Raw genomic sequence first — 14,394 nt, 5'->3', positions numbered from 1 at the left:
AAACAGACTTACGGTCCTGCTATCATCAGAAGCATCAGCAGGGCAGAGGGCTGGCCAACACCTCAGAAGAGGGTATATGTGTGGACCCTCTGCAGCTCAAACGGCCAACACCCTTTGTTCGCCCCCCCTCAACACCCCCCCCATTCCTGTCAACTCCCCTCTTGAGACTAACTTGCATGTGGCAGCCAGGTGATGCGGAGACAGAGAGGCAACGATACGGGCAACTCGAGCCACCACGTGATGCTGGATTTCACAGCCTGTCTGAAACTTTGGCAAAACAGTAAAATTCTTTGGAGACAAGTATTTCAACAGAGTAACAATGTAAGTGTTACTCCTAAAATGTGGAACCCCACCCACCAATGAGATATGAAAATATTTAACAAAAAATAGTTTATTGCACAAAATTTAAGGAATTCCCAAGCACGCTTAAATTTATAAAAAATCAACATGCTTTTTAAAGTTACAATTTGTGGTGCACGATGACATCTTTCCCCTGAACAGCCCCAACTTGAGGACTCCCTTTTATGAGGAAATTTTTAATAGAAATGAATAACTTAAAACTGAGTGTCTCAGACCGTCTAAAACATCCCCCCGAAGACTCTCTTATAACCTGAGACCACCACCATGGGACGCGCCCGGGACGTGGTCATTGCGTGAATAAGGCTGAGTGTCTCACACGTCACAGGCCTGTCCACGTCGTGTGGGTCCCTGAAGGGGGGGTCACGCTGGTCCCTCACCCCAGAATCTTCACACACCACATTGAACTTTTGTTAAGAAAGATACGCATGAAGTAGAAATGTTGTCACGGTGACCTGCAGTAACCCCAAGGGAGGCCTAAGCTGCAAGGGGCTCGAGGAGACTTCCTCACGCCCTGGCCGCAGGCCACTGCCCAGTGGATGCTGCGCCCTGGACCCGGGACAAGAGCCTGTTTCACACCCGAACCAAACGCCTCTGATCCCTCCAAACAGAGCGGGGCAAAAGTAGGTTTACAGCTGTGAGTGCACAGAAGTTCATTCTTGTATTATTATCGTATTATTTTTCCATATGAAATGTTTTCCATGCTTTTGCCCACCCTGTAGAACAAAGCCTCTCAGATCTGTGGCATCTACCTGGTGTGCATTGTGGAGAAATCAATGATAATGACATTGCAATAGTTTTTTTGAAACGTAAGAAAAGCAAGTAAGGACATCAGGTGCCCGAGCCAACTTCCCGAGTGAGGACAGGACGGCGTTCGTCACACAGGATGAAGAGCCACACACAGGCGATGGCGAATCTGGGTTATACGGACTCTGGACTTGACTGCTGTTTCTCATGAGTTAATTCCCAATTCCACTTCTGCCCAGAACAGAAGAACACATCCCATCTTGGGAGGAAGCAGTCAGTCCGGTGGAGATAAGCAAGCAGCAGCCGCGCCCGAAGCCGGGACCAAAGCCGGCCAGGTGCTGGCTGAGCTGAAGAATGGGCACCGAGGATGGTGGAGGCACAGGAGAAGGAAGGCGGCAAGGACAGAGACGGCCTCCCCTCGATGGGTGCGTTCAGGGTGAGCTTTTCCCGAGAGAAGGACATGGAGGCAGTGGCAGGTCTTCCCTGGGGAGTCTGAGAGCCACGGAGGCACAGGGCTGGGTGCCATGTCTTGGTTTTAAAATTAAAACCAGAATAATGCAGCCAAAGTAACTAAGAACATAAATTACCATGTTTCTCTTCCAATGGCACAAAAACAATTTTGTCAAAAATGCTTTCCAACTTATTATGAAAAGTAGGATACATTTATAATGAGTTTTCAAGTATTGTTTCAAGATGGACCCTGTACCAATGAGAGATGTATTTAGAAGTCCCAATACTTACTAGGGACCCTTCTTTAAACTCTAAACGTCTTTGTGGTTAACGCTACTTTATCAACGAACCTTATGACAGCACATTCTAAGAGAACACGGACAGCTTAAAAATACCACTGTTTTCTCTAGGCCGGTGTGACTCAGTGGTTGAGTGTCAACCTACGAACCAGGAGGTCAAGGTTTGATTCCTGGTCAGGGCACATGCCTGGATTTTGGCTTGATCCCCAATAGGGGGTGTGTGGGAGGCAGCCGATCAATGAGTCTCTCTCATTACTGATGTTTCTCTCTCTCCCTCTTCCTTCCTCTCTCAAACCAATAAAAATATATATTGTTTTCTCCACAAACAAGACACAAGACACAGCACACAGGCTGGCATGATGTCGGATCTGGACAGGTCACCCCCCCCTCAGAGCAGCAGATCCGCACAGGGTGCACATGCAGCCACCTCACTCTGACTTATTACAATAAATACTATTTTAGATTTTCTTAGCAAACTTGGGGACAAACTTATAACCCTCAAGTCCCACAGTCCGTCCGTTTCTGCTGGGTGTAAGGACTTCAGGTGGGACATGTACAGGTGAACCTCACACACTCCGGGTGCCTGGTCATTACAGCACCTCAGACCTGACAGCCATCACCACTGAGCCCAGCGTGTCTCCGACCATCGTAGGTCCTGGTGGACACTGCCACTTGGGCACAGAAGGTGCGGCCTGGACAAGCCATGTTGCCTGGGGGTGGTGAGGCCAAGCAGGGCGGTTGGACAGCTGGGCATCGTGCACTTAGACAAGGAGAAGACACTCAAAAATAAAGTGAAACAAAAACAAGAAAGAATGCTCTAAGAATATTTGGTTTTAGGAGGTAAATAAAATAATTATATTTCTTAAAATATAATTTTCTTACTGACATCCCTTAATCCTACATGTACATTATTTCCTGACAGCAGATTTTCAAAAGGCAATCGAAAAGCAGATAATTCAGGTCATTTTTAAATAATACGGGACATACTTTTTAAAGATTAGGTTACGATTCTCAGTATTTACATACACATCCTATGGTGGGATGGCTGTGAAAATAAAAACCAAAGGTGCAAAATTTCACTTCCGCGGGGAGGTGAAGTGAGGAAGTGGGCCCACGACCAGGTTCCCCAGGACCGGTGGCCACAGAGCAGCGTCTATATCACTGGTGAGGGTTCGCCTCCTGCAAGTGGCCCCAGACACCTTCTAACACTGTCACTGAGAGCTCACTAGGGTTTGAAGGTTTGGTCACTTCTGGGGAAGCTGGTTGTGACCTGCAGGTGGCTCCCCTGTTATTTCACTTCTTGCAAAGCAAACGCAGAACTTAAGGTCCCTGGTGAGGGACAATCACACACACTCAGCATGGGCGTGCTCGGCAGAGGCTGTTCCCAGCCGCTCTCTGGAGGTGCTGCTGGGACCGGGTGGCTCGGTGTCTCCTCCGGGGGGGGCCTGGTCGCCCAGGGAAGCAGGGTCCCCCTGAGTCCATGAGGACAGTGACTCGTGCACGGTGACGGCGTGTGCCTCCATCTGGCGCTGCAGGCTGTCCATCTCCTGCCTGGGGACACAAGAGGCAAAGGTAGGAAGGCTAGTCAGATGCCATCGCTTCCCCAAGATGGACATGAGCCTGACAAGCTTCAACTGGATGGCCGTTCGCTCACACATGTGGTGCCTTCAGGGACCAAAAGAACCTCCCTATTTGCACCAGCTACACAGACGGGTCACAGAACTGCAGGGACCCTGGACGCTGTTCTCAGCGCCACACAGAGGCCAATAGGCCGCAAGGCTCTGCACACACGGCTTCTGCTCAGGGACAACGAGGAAGACAGAGTTGAGGGGCTCACGTAGCTTCCCTCACAGGGTCAGAAAAGATGCCCCCACATGGCCATGCCTTCCAAACAGCAAGAGGAATTTAAAGGCTCAGGTCCTGGTGACTTAGGGTTTCTCAGAGCCATTTAGCTGCAGGCAACTCTCACCTTACAATGTGACCCCACTTAACACAGACCTGCTCAGCCCTGGGTGGGCATTCAGTGTTGCAACAGAGACTCTGCCAAGTTAAACATGTGACTCAGAGACTAAACGACATGAGACAGAGCCCGCCATACTTCAGTTGCTGGAGACAGCTGTTGAGGTTCCTCAGGGGCTCCTTGCTCACGGCGGGCGGGGGCCTCAGCAGCTCCTCCAGCAGTGAGGCCGGGACGGGGCAGTCGGGGACCTTCACCGGCGTTACGGGGCTGGAAGGGCTGGCCTCGCCTCTCCGTTCCTTTCTCTGTTCATAAAAGCGCACGGTGAGCTCTCTGCCGTCACAGGTGCTTCCTGACCTGCCTCCCAGCCCCACGTGACCCTGAGAAGGCACATCGGCTTGTCTGTGCCCACGGAGCAGGCAGCCTCAGGGATTCGGGAAATGCTGGCCTAGCAGACAGCCTTCCTACTGCAGGTGAGAGCCAACCCCAGTCCCGGCACAGGACAGAGCTGAGCCCTAACCGAGAGCTCCCACGTGGGCTTTTCCAGGAGACACCACAACCTGACTCTGAGAGTCCCTAAAAAATTAAGTCAATTTTCCAACCCAGACGACTTCCGTTTGTAAGACGTCAAACTTCTGCACAGATAGACAAACGTTGGTAATAAAGCTCTGAATCTAAGCTACTTTCCTGACCAGGGAAACATGCGGACACACTGAGGAGAGACACACTGCATGCAGACAACCGGAGCAGGGCCGGTGACCGCAGCCTTGGGGTTCTGGGATCCGCAGGCCCAAGCTGTGTCCCAGCCGGACTCGCCGAGGGCCAGGGATCTTGCTAACACAGCACACCAGGGCCTCACTGGGGTTTACAAAGCCCAGTCAACAAAATGGCACCTGAACTCATGAAAAGAAGCAAACAACCGAGTAGAAAATAAAATAAAATGATGTGGCCTGTTGTCCAAGCAGAGTTCTCTGCCACTTACTTCCACACGGTAGTTGCTGAACGCGGTCCCACATAACTGTGTCAGAGAACCCGCCCGCCCCGCCGTAGGCCCGTTCCTGAGGCACACTGCTCACCGTCTTGGCCGCGCCGCGTCGCAGGTCCAGCTTGAGCTGCTGGTTCTGCTGTAGCAGAGTTTTCATGTTGTTCTTCAGTTCCGACACTTTCACCTGAAGCATGAACTTGTCCTTCTGGGTCACGGACAGGTCTTCCCGCATCACCTCCAGCTCAGACTTGATGTTCTAAGGGAAGGCAGGTCAGAGTTTTCAAAGCTACAAGATCTCAGTGCACAGCAGAGAGCTCCGTGTGCCGCAGTCTAGGGGGACAGGAAAGCACGGGCTGCTGTCGGAGGCCCCTTCCTGGCTCTAGCTCCTCCCAGCAGTTGAGACTGTGATGCTCACAGTTACTCTCACATCCCCCGTTCTCTTTTTTAAAAATATTTGTATTGATTTTAGAGAGGAAGGGAGAGAGGGGGAGGGAGAGAAATGTCGATGAGAATCACTGACTGGCTGCCTTCTGCACTGGGGATCGAGCCCGCAACCCGGGCATGTGCCCTTGCCCGGAATTGAACCTGTGACCCTTCAGTTCACAGGCTGACACTCTATCCACTGAGCCGAACCGGCCAGGGCACATCCCCCTGTTCTTACCCCAGTGACAGGGCTTCTGTCAGGAGCCAGTGACGCTGCCCTGACCACACCTACAATGAACCCCAGGGATCCTCTGTGAATCCCGGGTTCAGCTACTGAGAAAGAAGCAAAGTCAACTCTGGTTGTCAGTCAAGCCACGCTCCTCATCCCCCCTGAGCAGTCAGGACTGTCCCAGACGCCACGTGGAGCCGTGCGTCCTGACTGGTGGCCTCTCACGTGCTGTGACAATCACGCTACATTTCAGATCAGCCCAGTGGGGCACCAGGCTCTGGTGTCCTCAGCCTCGTCGGCTGTGTGACCAAGATGTCCTTGTGAAACGGGGTAACATGGCCCCACGGTTCCCAGTTACCACAGATGCGGCGGGCACAGTGATGGCGCAAGTCACGACCATCTAAGGGAAATCGGCCTGTCGTGCGCCTGGTACCTGCAGAGCCCGCTCGGCCCCGTCCAGCTCCCGCCTGCTCTGCTGCTCGCTTAGGTCCAGCTGCTGCCTCAGGGACTGGATTTCTCTCTCCTTCTGATCCACCTCCCACTTGAGGTTTTCCATCTGTAGGAGGGAAGTCACATGAGCAAAAGAATTTCACAGTGGCCTTCCTGCACAAAAAGTGCTCTCTCTGTGTCTTGTATAATGTCACACTTAGAACAAATCACTGTCCCTTCAAGCGGACAGGGAACCAAGGGGCTCAGCGTGCCCAGCACAGAGCCCAGCCCTGCAGTCCTGTGAGCTGGGATGCAAAGCTGTCCCCAACATCACCTCCTGGTTGCCCACAGGTTGTTTGCTCAGCTGCTCATCCAACTGCTGCTGCAGGAGCTGTAGCTGGGTCCGTGCCTCTGAAAGCTCTGCCTGGAACTGGGCGACTTCCTGGGCATGTGTCCCCTCCTGAAGCCTGGGGCAGGAAACAAGGCAGACACAATGGGTGCCACCGGACACGGCCAGCCCCAATGGTGTCGCTCACTGCGACCCGCCCTGGGTGAGCTCACCTCCTGCTCCCTCTGGGCAGGACCGTCTAGGAGCATTGCGTGCACGGTCTCACCTGAGCCTCACAAACCCCCAGGATCACCGTGGGAGGAGTGTCACAGGGACCGCTGTGCATCCCTGCACACGTGCGATAGAGCTGCCCTCCTCGGAGCCGACAGTGAGCCCCGGAGGTGGGCACATCCCTCACACTGGGGACTGTTCTCAATGCGGGACCGAAGGGGCAGAGGGGACGGCAGCGTCAGGACTGAAACATGTGGGTGAAGCGCGAGCTTCTTGAGACGGGGTCAGATGTTTCTCCTTCCCAGACCTGCTCAAGGGTGACCTGAGTGCGCTAACTGGACCTGGGGGGAGAGCCCTGGTGGGGACCCTTGCCAGCCAGCCTCTCCTCGGCCTGTGGACACTCACTGGAGACGCTCAGCCGCCGCCTGCAGCGTCTGCACCAGGAGCTCCTTGGCCTGCAGCTCCTTTTTCACCTCACTCAGCTCCAAGGTGGCGGCCTTGAAGTGGCGCTGGTTGTGCCTTGCTTCTACTTTGGCTGCAGCCACCTGGAAGGAGGACACCGGCTTCAGCAGGGCAAAGGCAGGAGCAGCACCCCTTTGCCCTCACTTGTCCTGATGGGCACCAGTGCTCTCCAGCCCCCACATCACCCATGCCCTTATGACCTGGAGGCAGAGGCCTGCACCCAGTTTCAGACACTGAAAACGTGCCCTGCAAAGGCTGCACGTGGCAATGCGGTGGACCTGGTCAGACGCGGCCACACACCTGTTCCCTGAGGCTGTGCACTTCCAGCTTCTCTCTCTCCAGTGCAGCTTGCAAGGCCTGCACGAGCTGCCTCATCTGGCGGTCCTCCTCCTGCTTGCGCTGCATGATGGCCTGAACCTGCAGCACAGAGAGGGGAGTCAGGAAGGACACCAGTGCCACGGCCTGCAGAACCCAGGACAGAGCAGGGGCACTGTGATTGGCGCCACACAGGGGGCGCAGCAGTGGGTGGCACAGGTCTCACAACATGTTACCACCAAGCGTGGGAAACAGGAAGCGTGGAGATTCCATTTCTGGAGACACAAACACACATCTGAGGTGGCAGAAGCATGACCACATGACCATACTCAAGCCTATGGCCAACAGGAGGCACGTGAATCAGGGCTGTAAGCCAACACCTCCCTGGTGAGGGGGGTGATGCAGGTGGTGGGCAGCAGTGCCGCACAGAAGTCTGTAAGAGCCCTGGATGCAGTTGCTCAGTGGTTAGAGTGCCAGCCCATGCATCAAAGGGTCACGGGTTTGATTCCCAGTCAAGGAAGGGCATGTACCTGGGTTGCAGGTTCAATCCCTGGTCAGGTCGGGACATGTGCAGGAGGCCACCAATCGATGTGTCTTTTTCACATCGATGTTTCTCTCTCTGTCTCTCTCTGTAAACCCCCGCACCCCTTTCCTTCCCTTTCATTCTAAAAATCAATGGAAAAATATCCTTGAGTGAGGATTAACAAAAATAAAATAAAATAAAATAAAATAAAATAAAATAAAATAAAATAAAATAAGAATAAGTCTGTAAACTCTCTGATGGTCGAAAAATCCAAGGCCACTGCTGGCCAGGGAGGACATCGCTGAAACACCCAGCTTCCCCAGTCACCAGAGGCTGTGGAGCCTGAGGCAAGGACAAGGTCTGGAGTGAGACCCCTGTAAGTAGTCCCTTACTTACAGGGCAACTGCCCTGGCTGGGGAAGGCCCACCTGGCCCAGCAGGAGTCGCCACCCCAAGCTCTCCTGGGACTCAGTTATGGGCGGACTCTGGGCTGTGTGCACGTTCCCTGCAGGAGCTGTGACAGCGGCACACAGACAAGGTAAGCCCGGGAGGCTGCCTGCCTCTCCCCCGTGGTGCGAGTCAGTACCTGAAGGTTCAGCTCCACGAGGTCGGCCTCCCTCTTGGCCAGCGCCGTCTCCAACACGCTGTTGTGCTCCCGCAAAGCCGCATTGGACTGTCCAAGGCCGGTGAGCTTCCCCCGTTCGTGCTCCAACTCCAAAGCCAACTTCCTATTTGCCTCTTCAAGGCGCTTTATCTTCCTCCTAAAGCCTCTGGATTCCTGAAGCTGAAACAAATGCCAGTGAAGTTATACAGTCACCAGAAATGGGAACAGCCAGCATGAAACGCAGCGACAGGACACGGCGCACCACACCGGGCGGGGGCAGCGCCGTCTTGGGGCCTGACGGTCATGCGGGATCTTTACAGTCCAGCCTGTCTGAGCCAGGCTCCTTGGTATTTGCAACAAGAGTGTACGAGTGCCCTGGCCGGTGAGTTCAGTGTCCCCTCTCCCTCCCTTCCGCTCTCTGAAAAGCAATGGAAAAAATATCCTCAGTTGAGGATTAACAAACAATAAAATAAGAGCGTATTGGTCGGGAGCACAGCTGCCACAAGCCCTCCGATGCCCACCGCACGGAGGCAGTGGTCACTCCTCCTTGCTGGGGCAGGTGTTACGTGCGTGGGGGAGTCCTCCTGGGTCAGGTGTTACGTGCGTGGTGGAGTCCAGCACCTGGGTGGTCACAGATCCAAAGAAGCACTGAACAGTGTGCGAGGGCAGAGCTGACAGGGCAGGCACACGGGCCGGGCTCTGATGCTCCAGGGCCCCTTTCCCTGCTCCAGAGCTGCCCCAGGAGTGGGGTGGCCTGTCCACTCTGCATGTGATCGCGAGCTCGCCTACCTCGTCCTCCAGCTCCAGCACCTTCTCCCGGTACTCCTCCAGCTCCTGGGTAGTCAGCGCGATGACCTCCTGCAGCTCCTTCTCCAGCATCACCTTGCTGTGGCCCACGGTCTGCAACTCCACCTCCAGGGCCTGGATTCTCTCCTAACGGCAGGACAGAAAGGTGAACCGGGTCATGGACTTCGATATGGCTGTGGCAGGGCTAACCTCCCTCCGCGTAGCCCTGCATCGCCCGACCCTGAGAGGCTGCCGGCCACACAGGCAGGTGAGCGCTTCTCACAGCACTTCCCGTCCCTTAAGAGGACTTAACTAACCTGCATGCACACAGCGACTCACAAACAAAACGCCCTCAGTTAAGTCCTTTGAAAACACAGGAACGGTTGACTTGCAGGTAAGAGTTATCAAAATCAGCATTTTGAAAAACCCTAACTTAACTCTGGAGCCGTGTCACGTATAGAAACTTTTTGATATTTGCAACCACAGTAAAACAAAGACTTATATTTTTGATATTTATTTTATATATTTAAATGCCATTTAACAAAGAAAAATCAACCAAAAAAATGAGTTCACGTGTCACCTCTGACATGCGTGTCATAGGTTCGCCATCACTGATCTAACTATTTGCCTCACTCTGGCCTATTACTGAGGACCAGGAAGGTGAGCAACTGCCCAGGTCCACCTCACACCTGCTGAGAGCAGACTGAACAGCAGGTGGCTCTCAGGCTGAGCTCCTGCAGCAGCAGAAGGCAGAGTCTACAGGCTTTACCCTCCCACCTGCCATCTAAACACAAGAATTAACAGAACAGACAGAAATGTTTTACAGTAGAAGGGAAATTGTAATTGAATAAATTCTCCCCCCCAACATTTTATAAAGTAAGCAGGTGAGGAGGAGTATTTAACAATTCGGCAAAAAGATAGCATGCTATGGTAAGTCGAGGAGACGAAAATACACTTCACGAGAGAAGACACAATTGCTAAACAAAGTGAAACAGCTTGTGCTGGAGAGCAATAGGTGAAATGCACAGTAGTTTACTCATGTAGAATTTTACTCCAAGCAGCAAACGTGAAAGGAAACAATCAGACCCAAAGCTGGCAGGGCCCTAAGCCAGTCTGAAAACCTTCATGACATGAACTCAACCCCATGCCCCAGCCAGGAGCTCCCTCCTGCTTCGCGTCCTCCATGCTGCTTGGGGACAGCCTCCCATTATCTTAAACATAATCTATAAGCAAAAGGCTTTGGGCCTGGCCTGTGTGGCTCAGTGGTTGAGCATCCACCCATGAACCAGGAGGTCGTGGTTCAATTCCCAGTAGGGGGCGTGCAGGAGGCAGCCGACTGATGTTTCTCTCTCATCATTGGTGTTTCTATCTCTCTCCCCCTCTCCCTTCCTCTCTCTCTCAAATCAATAAAAACATACATATCGTTTTTAAAAAAAGGCTTTGGGCTCTTGACACTGACCTTCCCCGATTCCTCCAGGATGAGGCCACCTGCCAGCACATGAACCTGGACGCCGGGCCGTGCTGAGCACACTGGCTCGAACCCGAGCAATCCCGTTTTCATGCTGCCACCGCATGTGTTCTGGTTCTTTCTATCGCAGCCTCTCCTGGCCTCACTGTCCTTCAACAGGAGAGCCAAAGGTCTCACCCAGCCTGAGCTGTCAGTCCGCAACACACGCCGTGACCCCGGCTCACCTTCCCAGGACCCTCTGCTGCGACACCGACCTGTCCACCCCAAAGCCTCATTTATTCAAGGCCAGTCAGATGCCACCTCCCCCGAAACGCTTTTCTGGATTGTTTCACACTCACCAGAGCTGACCCGCACACTCGCAGGTGCACAGGGACACGGCGAGCACTGTGTGCAGCTCACATCCCTGGTCACGTTTATACCACGATGAATTCTAGAGAAGAGCTGCCCACACACTCATTCTGCCCCTTTCCTAGGATTCTAGGAGGGTCTCAGGGGAAATGCTCATAGCCCCACGTCCCACCCTGAGAAGCCGCGACGGGCCTGAGCAAATGCGGTACGCACGCGCAGCACGAGGTCGCTGGCGCCATCGGCCGCCTGGGCTCTCAGCTGGCTCAGCTCAGCCTCAGCTGCCTCCTTGGCGGTGAGGGCCTCCTGCAGGCGGCGGCTCAGGATGCTCACGGCGCTCTCGTAGGCCTTGTGCTTGCTCTTCATCTCCTTCTGAGCGCTGCTCAGGTCCGAGCCCAGCCGTGTCACCCTCTGCTTCTGTTCGCTGATGGCCCTGGGGCATGCCAGACAGGATAGGCCGTCTCAAGTCTCCCTTACTGCCTCCAGCTCCACCTCCCCCACTCCTGCACCCCTAGATTCAAGAGCCCTCCCAACATTTTATAAAGTAAGCAGACGAGGCTGGTGTTGCAGTCCTGCAGCACTGCGCTCAAGCCCTGCCAGCAGAGCCACCTGCCAGCACCTGAACCTGGACGCCAGGCCCGTGTTCGAGCACACCAGCTCAAACCCGAGACACCCCATTTCTATGCTTCCACCTGCACGTGTTCCCATTCTGTCGCCCAGCTCTTCCGAACGCCGTTCACATGCTCCTAACCCAACAGGACAGAGCAATGAGCCCAACCACGGGCTCACACGTAAATCGCAGGCTGACACGAGCACAGTGCAGGACACAAACCTCAAATGAAAATACACGCAGAAGGGGAGGCCCAGTGCTCACCTGGCGGCTTCCTGCCGCAGCTCTTCCACTTGGGCCTGGAGCCCCTTGTTGGCCTCTGTCAGCGCAGCCACCTGCTGTCTGTCGAACTGCAGAGCCTGCACAGGAGGGAGAAGACCGTGAGCACAAGCCCCGCCGCCGAGGCAGCCGTGCGGACACAATCCAGGTCCCCAGCCATTTCGGGGCTGCCTCGAGCACGTGGGCTTTGAAGGCCCTGACAGAGCTGTGCCCTTTACAAATGGCAGCTTCAGAGAGGTCCAGTGTCCCGAGCTGCTTGTGTCAGAGCGAGGACGGGAAGGACTCCCTCCTCGTGGGCGCCCCAGCACCCGGAGAGTGACCGTGAACTGGTTCAGGGGCCTTGGCCTCCTCCTGGCCCCGCTCGCTGCCCTAAGCACACCCATGAGGACACGTGTTCTCGCGGCTGCAGGTGTCCCATACCCAGCCCCTGGCTCCTGCAGCTCAACCTGCACCCACCTGGCTCCAACACCGTCTGTTCTCAAATCTCTCAGCTTGCCAGCCTCGAGCCAATCTGCCCACCTGCATCCCACCTGGCCCTCTCCTGGACTTTAAAATATCTCACATGTCAAACAGCCTTGATCTGACATGTCCCCCATTTCTCATCTCAGGAATTGCCCCTCAGACCCAGCAGGCCTCTGCACTGAGGTCTCGCTCTCCCTGCCCTCAGGCACCTTTGGCCTCACTGTCACCGCCAGCTCCACCAGGCTCCCACCTGCACGCTGGCCTCTCCTCAACCATGGGACCTGTGCACATGAACCCCAGTCCCGGCACCGCTCCACACCCCTCGCCAGCTCCCACGGCCCAGAGCTTGAAACAGCTGCTTCGGCCTGGAACACGGGAGCCCCGCACAGCGGAGCCTTCACCATCGGCGCATCCCCAGACCTGCAGGTGGGTCTCCATCTCATCGCGCTCTCTCTGCACCGACTCCAGATGCCCTTCGAGAGCCGCCATCTGCTGCTGCACTCGGGACACCTCCTTCTGCAAGCGCGCCTGCTCCGCCTCCATGGACTTCTTGTCCCCTTGGACCTGCATCAGCTCTTGCCTCAGCTCCTTCACCTCCGAGTCCAGCCTCTTCTTCGTGGCCTTGAGCTCGCTGATGAGCTGGTCTTTGGAGGCGGTGTCCCGCCGGTAGGCCTCCACCATCACCTGCCAGGACAGGAGCTGCAGCCAGTGTGGGCGGGCCACCCAGGGACACTTGGCTTACACAAACATGCTCACCACTTACCTGGGGCTAAAGATAACATATTTCGCCAAACCAAAGACACGATCAACTGAGACACCCCATTATTTCGCTCCTGAACAAGTCTGGGCAAAGTGTGGAGGTGTCACGCCAGCTGCTGGTGCCTTAACCGCCTGTCTTCCCTGGGATTCTGGCAATTCCTTCTCCGAGCTGCACTCCTGGCTGACAGGCTGTCCCTGATGATAAAGCCTACGCCCTTCAGCACGCTCCCTCAGGGGCCATCCCTCCTCAGACCCTGGGCTGGCAACGCTCCCTCATCCCTCCCACATGGATGGACTTCACGAACACACACATACACCACATGTGCACCACGACCTATGTCAAGGCTGGGCCATGTGGCACTGTTTCAAGCACATTAAACAGAAACTCATCCTGTGTGTGGTGACACACACTCAGGGCATGATCCCCATGGTCAGATGCCAACCCCACGTGGATGCATCTGACTCTGGAGACATTAAAATGGGAGGGTGAGGGGCATGCCTCAGAGTCAAGCAAGGGCCTTTCGAAACTGAAGGAGTCTAGCCCTGGCCGGGTGGTTCGGTTGGTCGAGTGTCATCCCACACACCGAAAGGTTGTGGTTTGATTCCTGGTCAGGGCACATACCTAGGTTGCGGCTTCAACCCCTGGCTGGGATGTATAAAGGAGGCGGCTGATCAATCTATCTTTCTTTCTTTTTTTCTTCTTTCTTTCTTTCTCTCTCTCTCTCTCTCTCTCTCTCCTCTCCCCCATCCCCTCTCTCTAAAATCAATAAGTATATCCACTGATGAGGATAAAAAAAAATTGAAGACATCTAGACATTACCTTGCTCTTGATCAACTTTTTCTAGTGAAGTGACTGAACCACTTACAAGATTGTTTTCACACACTTATTTCACATAAAGAACACCAACAACTCAACTTTACCTTCTGTTGAAGAAACTGTTCCTTTATTTTCTGCATTTGCTTTTTCAGAGAGCTGGCGTCTTCCTGCAGGTGCTCCACCTACGAGGGACAGGCGTGCACAGTGTTACTGAGGGCTCCAGGAGGGCCCTGTGCATTCGAGGGACAGGCGTGCATGCTAGTCCCCAAGTCAGGGTGGGAAAGACAGCTTCCAGTGAGTCAGGAAAGCCACCACCACTTCCTATGCACTATTTTTAGACTAATTATCTTATCTTAATCCAAGGTGTAGCTACCAGCGACTTGGTTAATAACAATACAGGTGAAACTCGGACATGATCAATAATGCCTAGAACCAACAAATGTCTCCTCCAGAGCTTTCCAAGTGTCAGCTGATGTCCCTCTTAGTAACAGTCAGTAAACTCAAACTCAAATTTATCAAAAGAATCCGCA

At 54.2% G+C, this 14,394-nt stretch overlaps 1 protein-coding gene across 8 annotated transcripts in view; it reads right to left on the bottom strand.

Annotated features, from left to right (window-relative positions):
• Positions 1 to 375: 375 nt before the first annotated feature.
• Positions 376 to 14,394, bottom strand: part of GOLGA3 (golgin A3) — a 31,064-nt gene continuing 17,045 nt past the window's right edge. For 4 of the 8 annotated variants that reach the window (XM_023747032.1, XM_023747034.1, XM_023747037.1 and 1 more), the window contains 13 exons: positions 13,969 to 14,046; positions 12,709 to 12,987; positions 11,812 to 11,906; positions 11,154 to 11,370; positions 9,128 to 9,271; positions 8,321 to 8,518; positions 7,198 to 7,314; positions 6,841 to 6,980; positions 6,211 to 6,343; positions 5,881 to 6,003; positions 4,887 to 5,051; positions 3,952 to 4,115; positions 376 to 3,404 (listed from right to left, as the gene is read on the bottom strand). In XM_023747032.1, the coding sequence (XP_023602800.1) occupies positions 3,197 to 3,404; positions 3,952 to 4,115; positions 4,887 to 5,051; positions 5,881 to 6,003; positions 6,211 to 6,343; positions 6,841 to 6,980; positions 7,198 to 7,314; positions 8,321 to 8,518; positions 9,128 to 9,271; positions 11,154 to 11,370; positions 11,812 to 11,906; positions 12,709 to 12,987; positions 13,969 to 14,046 (2,061 nt within the window). In that variant the 3' untranslated portion in view covers positions 376 to 3,196. The remainder of the gene's footprint in view (positions 3,405 to 3,951; positions 4,116 to 4,886; positions 5,052 to 5,880; positions 6,004 to 6,210; positions 6,344 to 6,840; positions 6,981 to 7,197; positions 7,315 to 8,320; positions 8,519 to 9,127; positions 9,272 to 11,153; positions 11,371 to 11,811; positions 11,907 to 12,708; positions 12,988 to 13,968; positions 14,047 to 14,394) is intronic. The other 4 variants (XM_006106193.3, XM_014448201.2, XM_023747035.1 and 1 more) reach the window with 3 other exon arrangements.

The sequence above is a fragment of the Myotis lucifugus genome, unplaced genomic scaffold, assembly GCF_000147115.1.
Source record: "Myotis lucifugus unplaced genomic scaffold, Myoluc2.0 scaffold_780, whole genome shotgun sequence".
Lineage (NCBI taxonomy): Eukaryota > Metazoa > Chordata > Mammalia > Chiroptera > Vespertilionidae > Myotis > Myotis lucifugus.
Note: the sequence above shows the minus strand (reverse complement) of the source record. Positions and strands in the feature narration are given on the sequence as shown.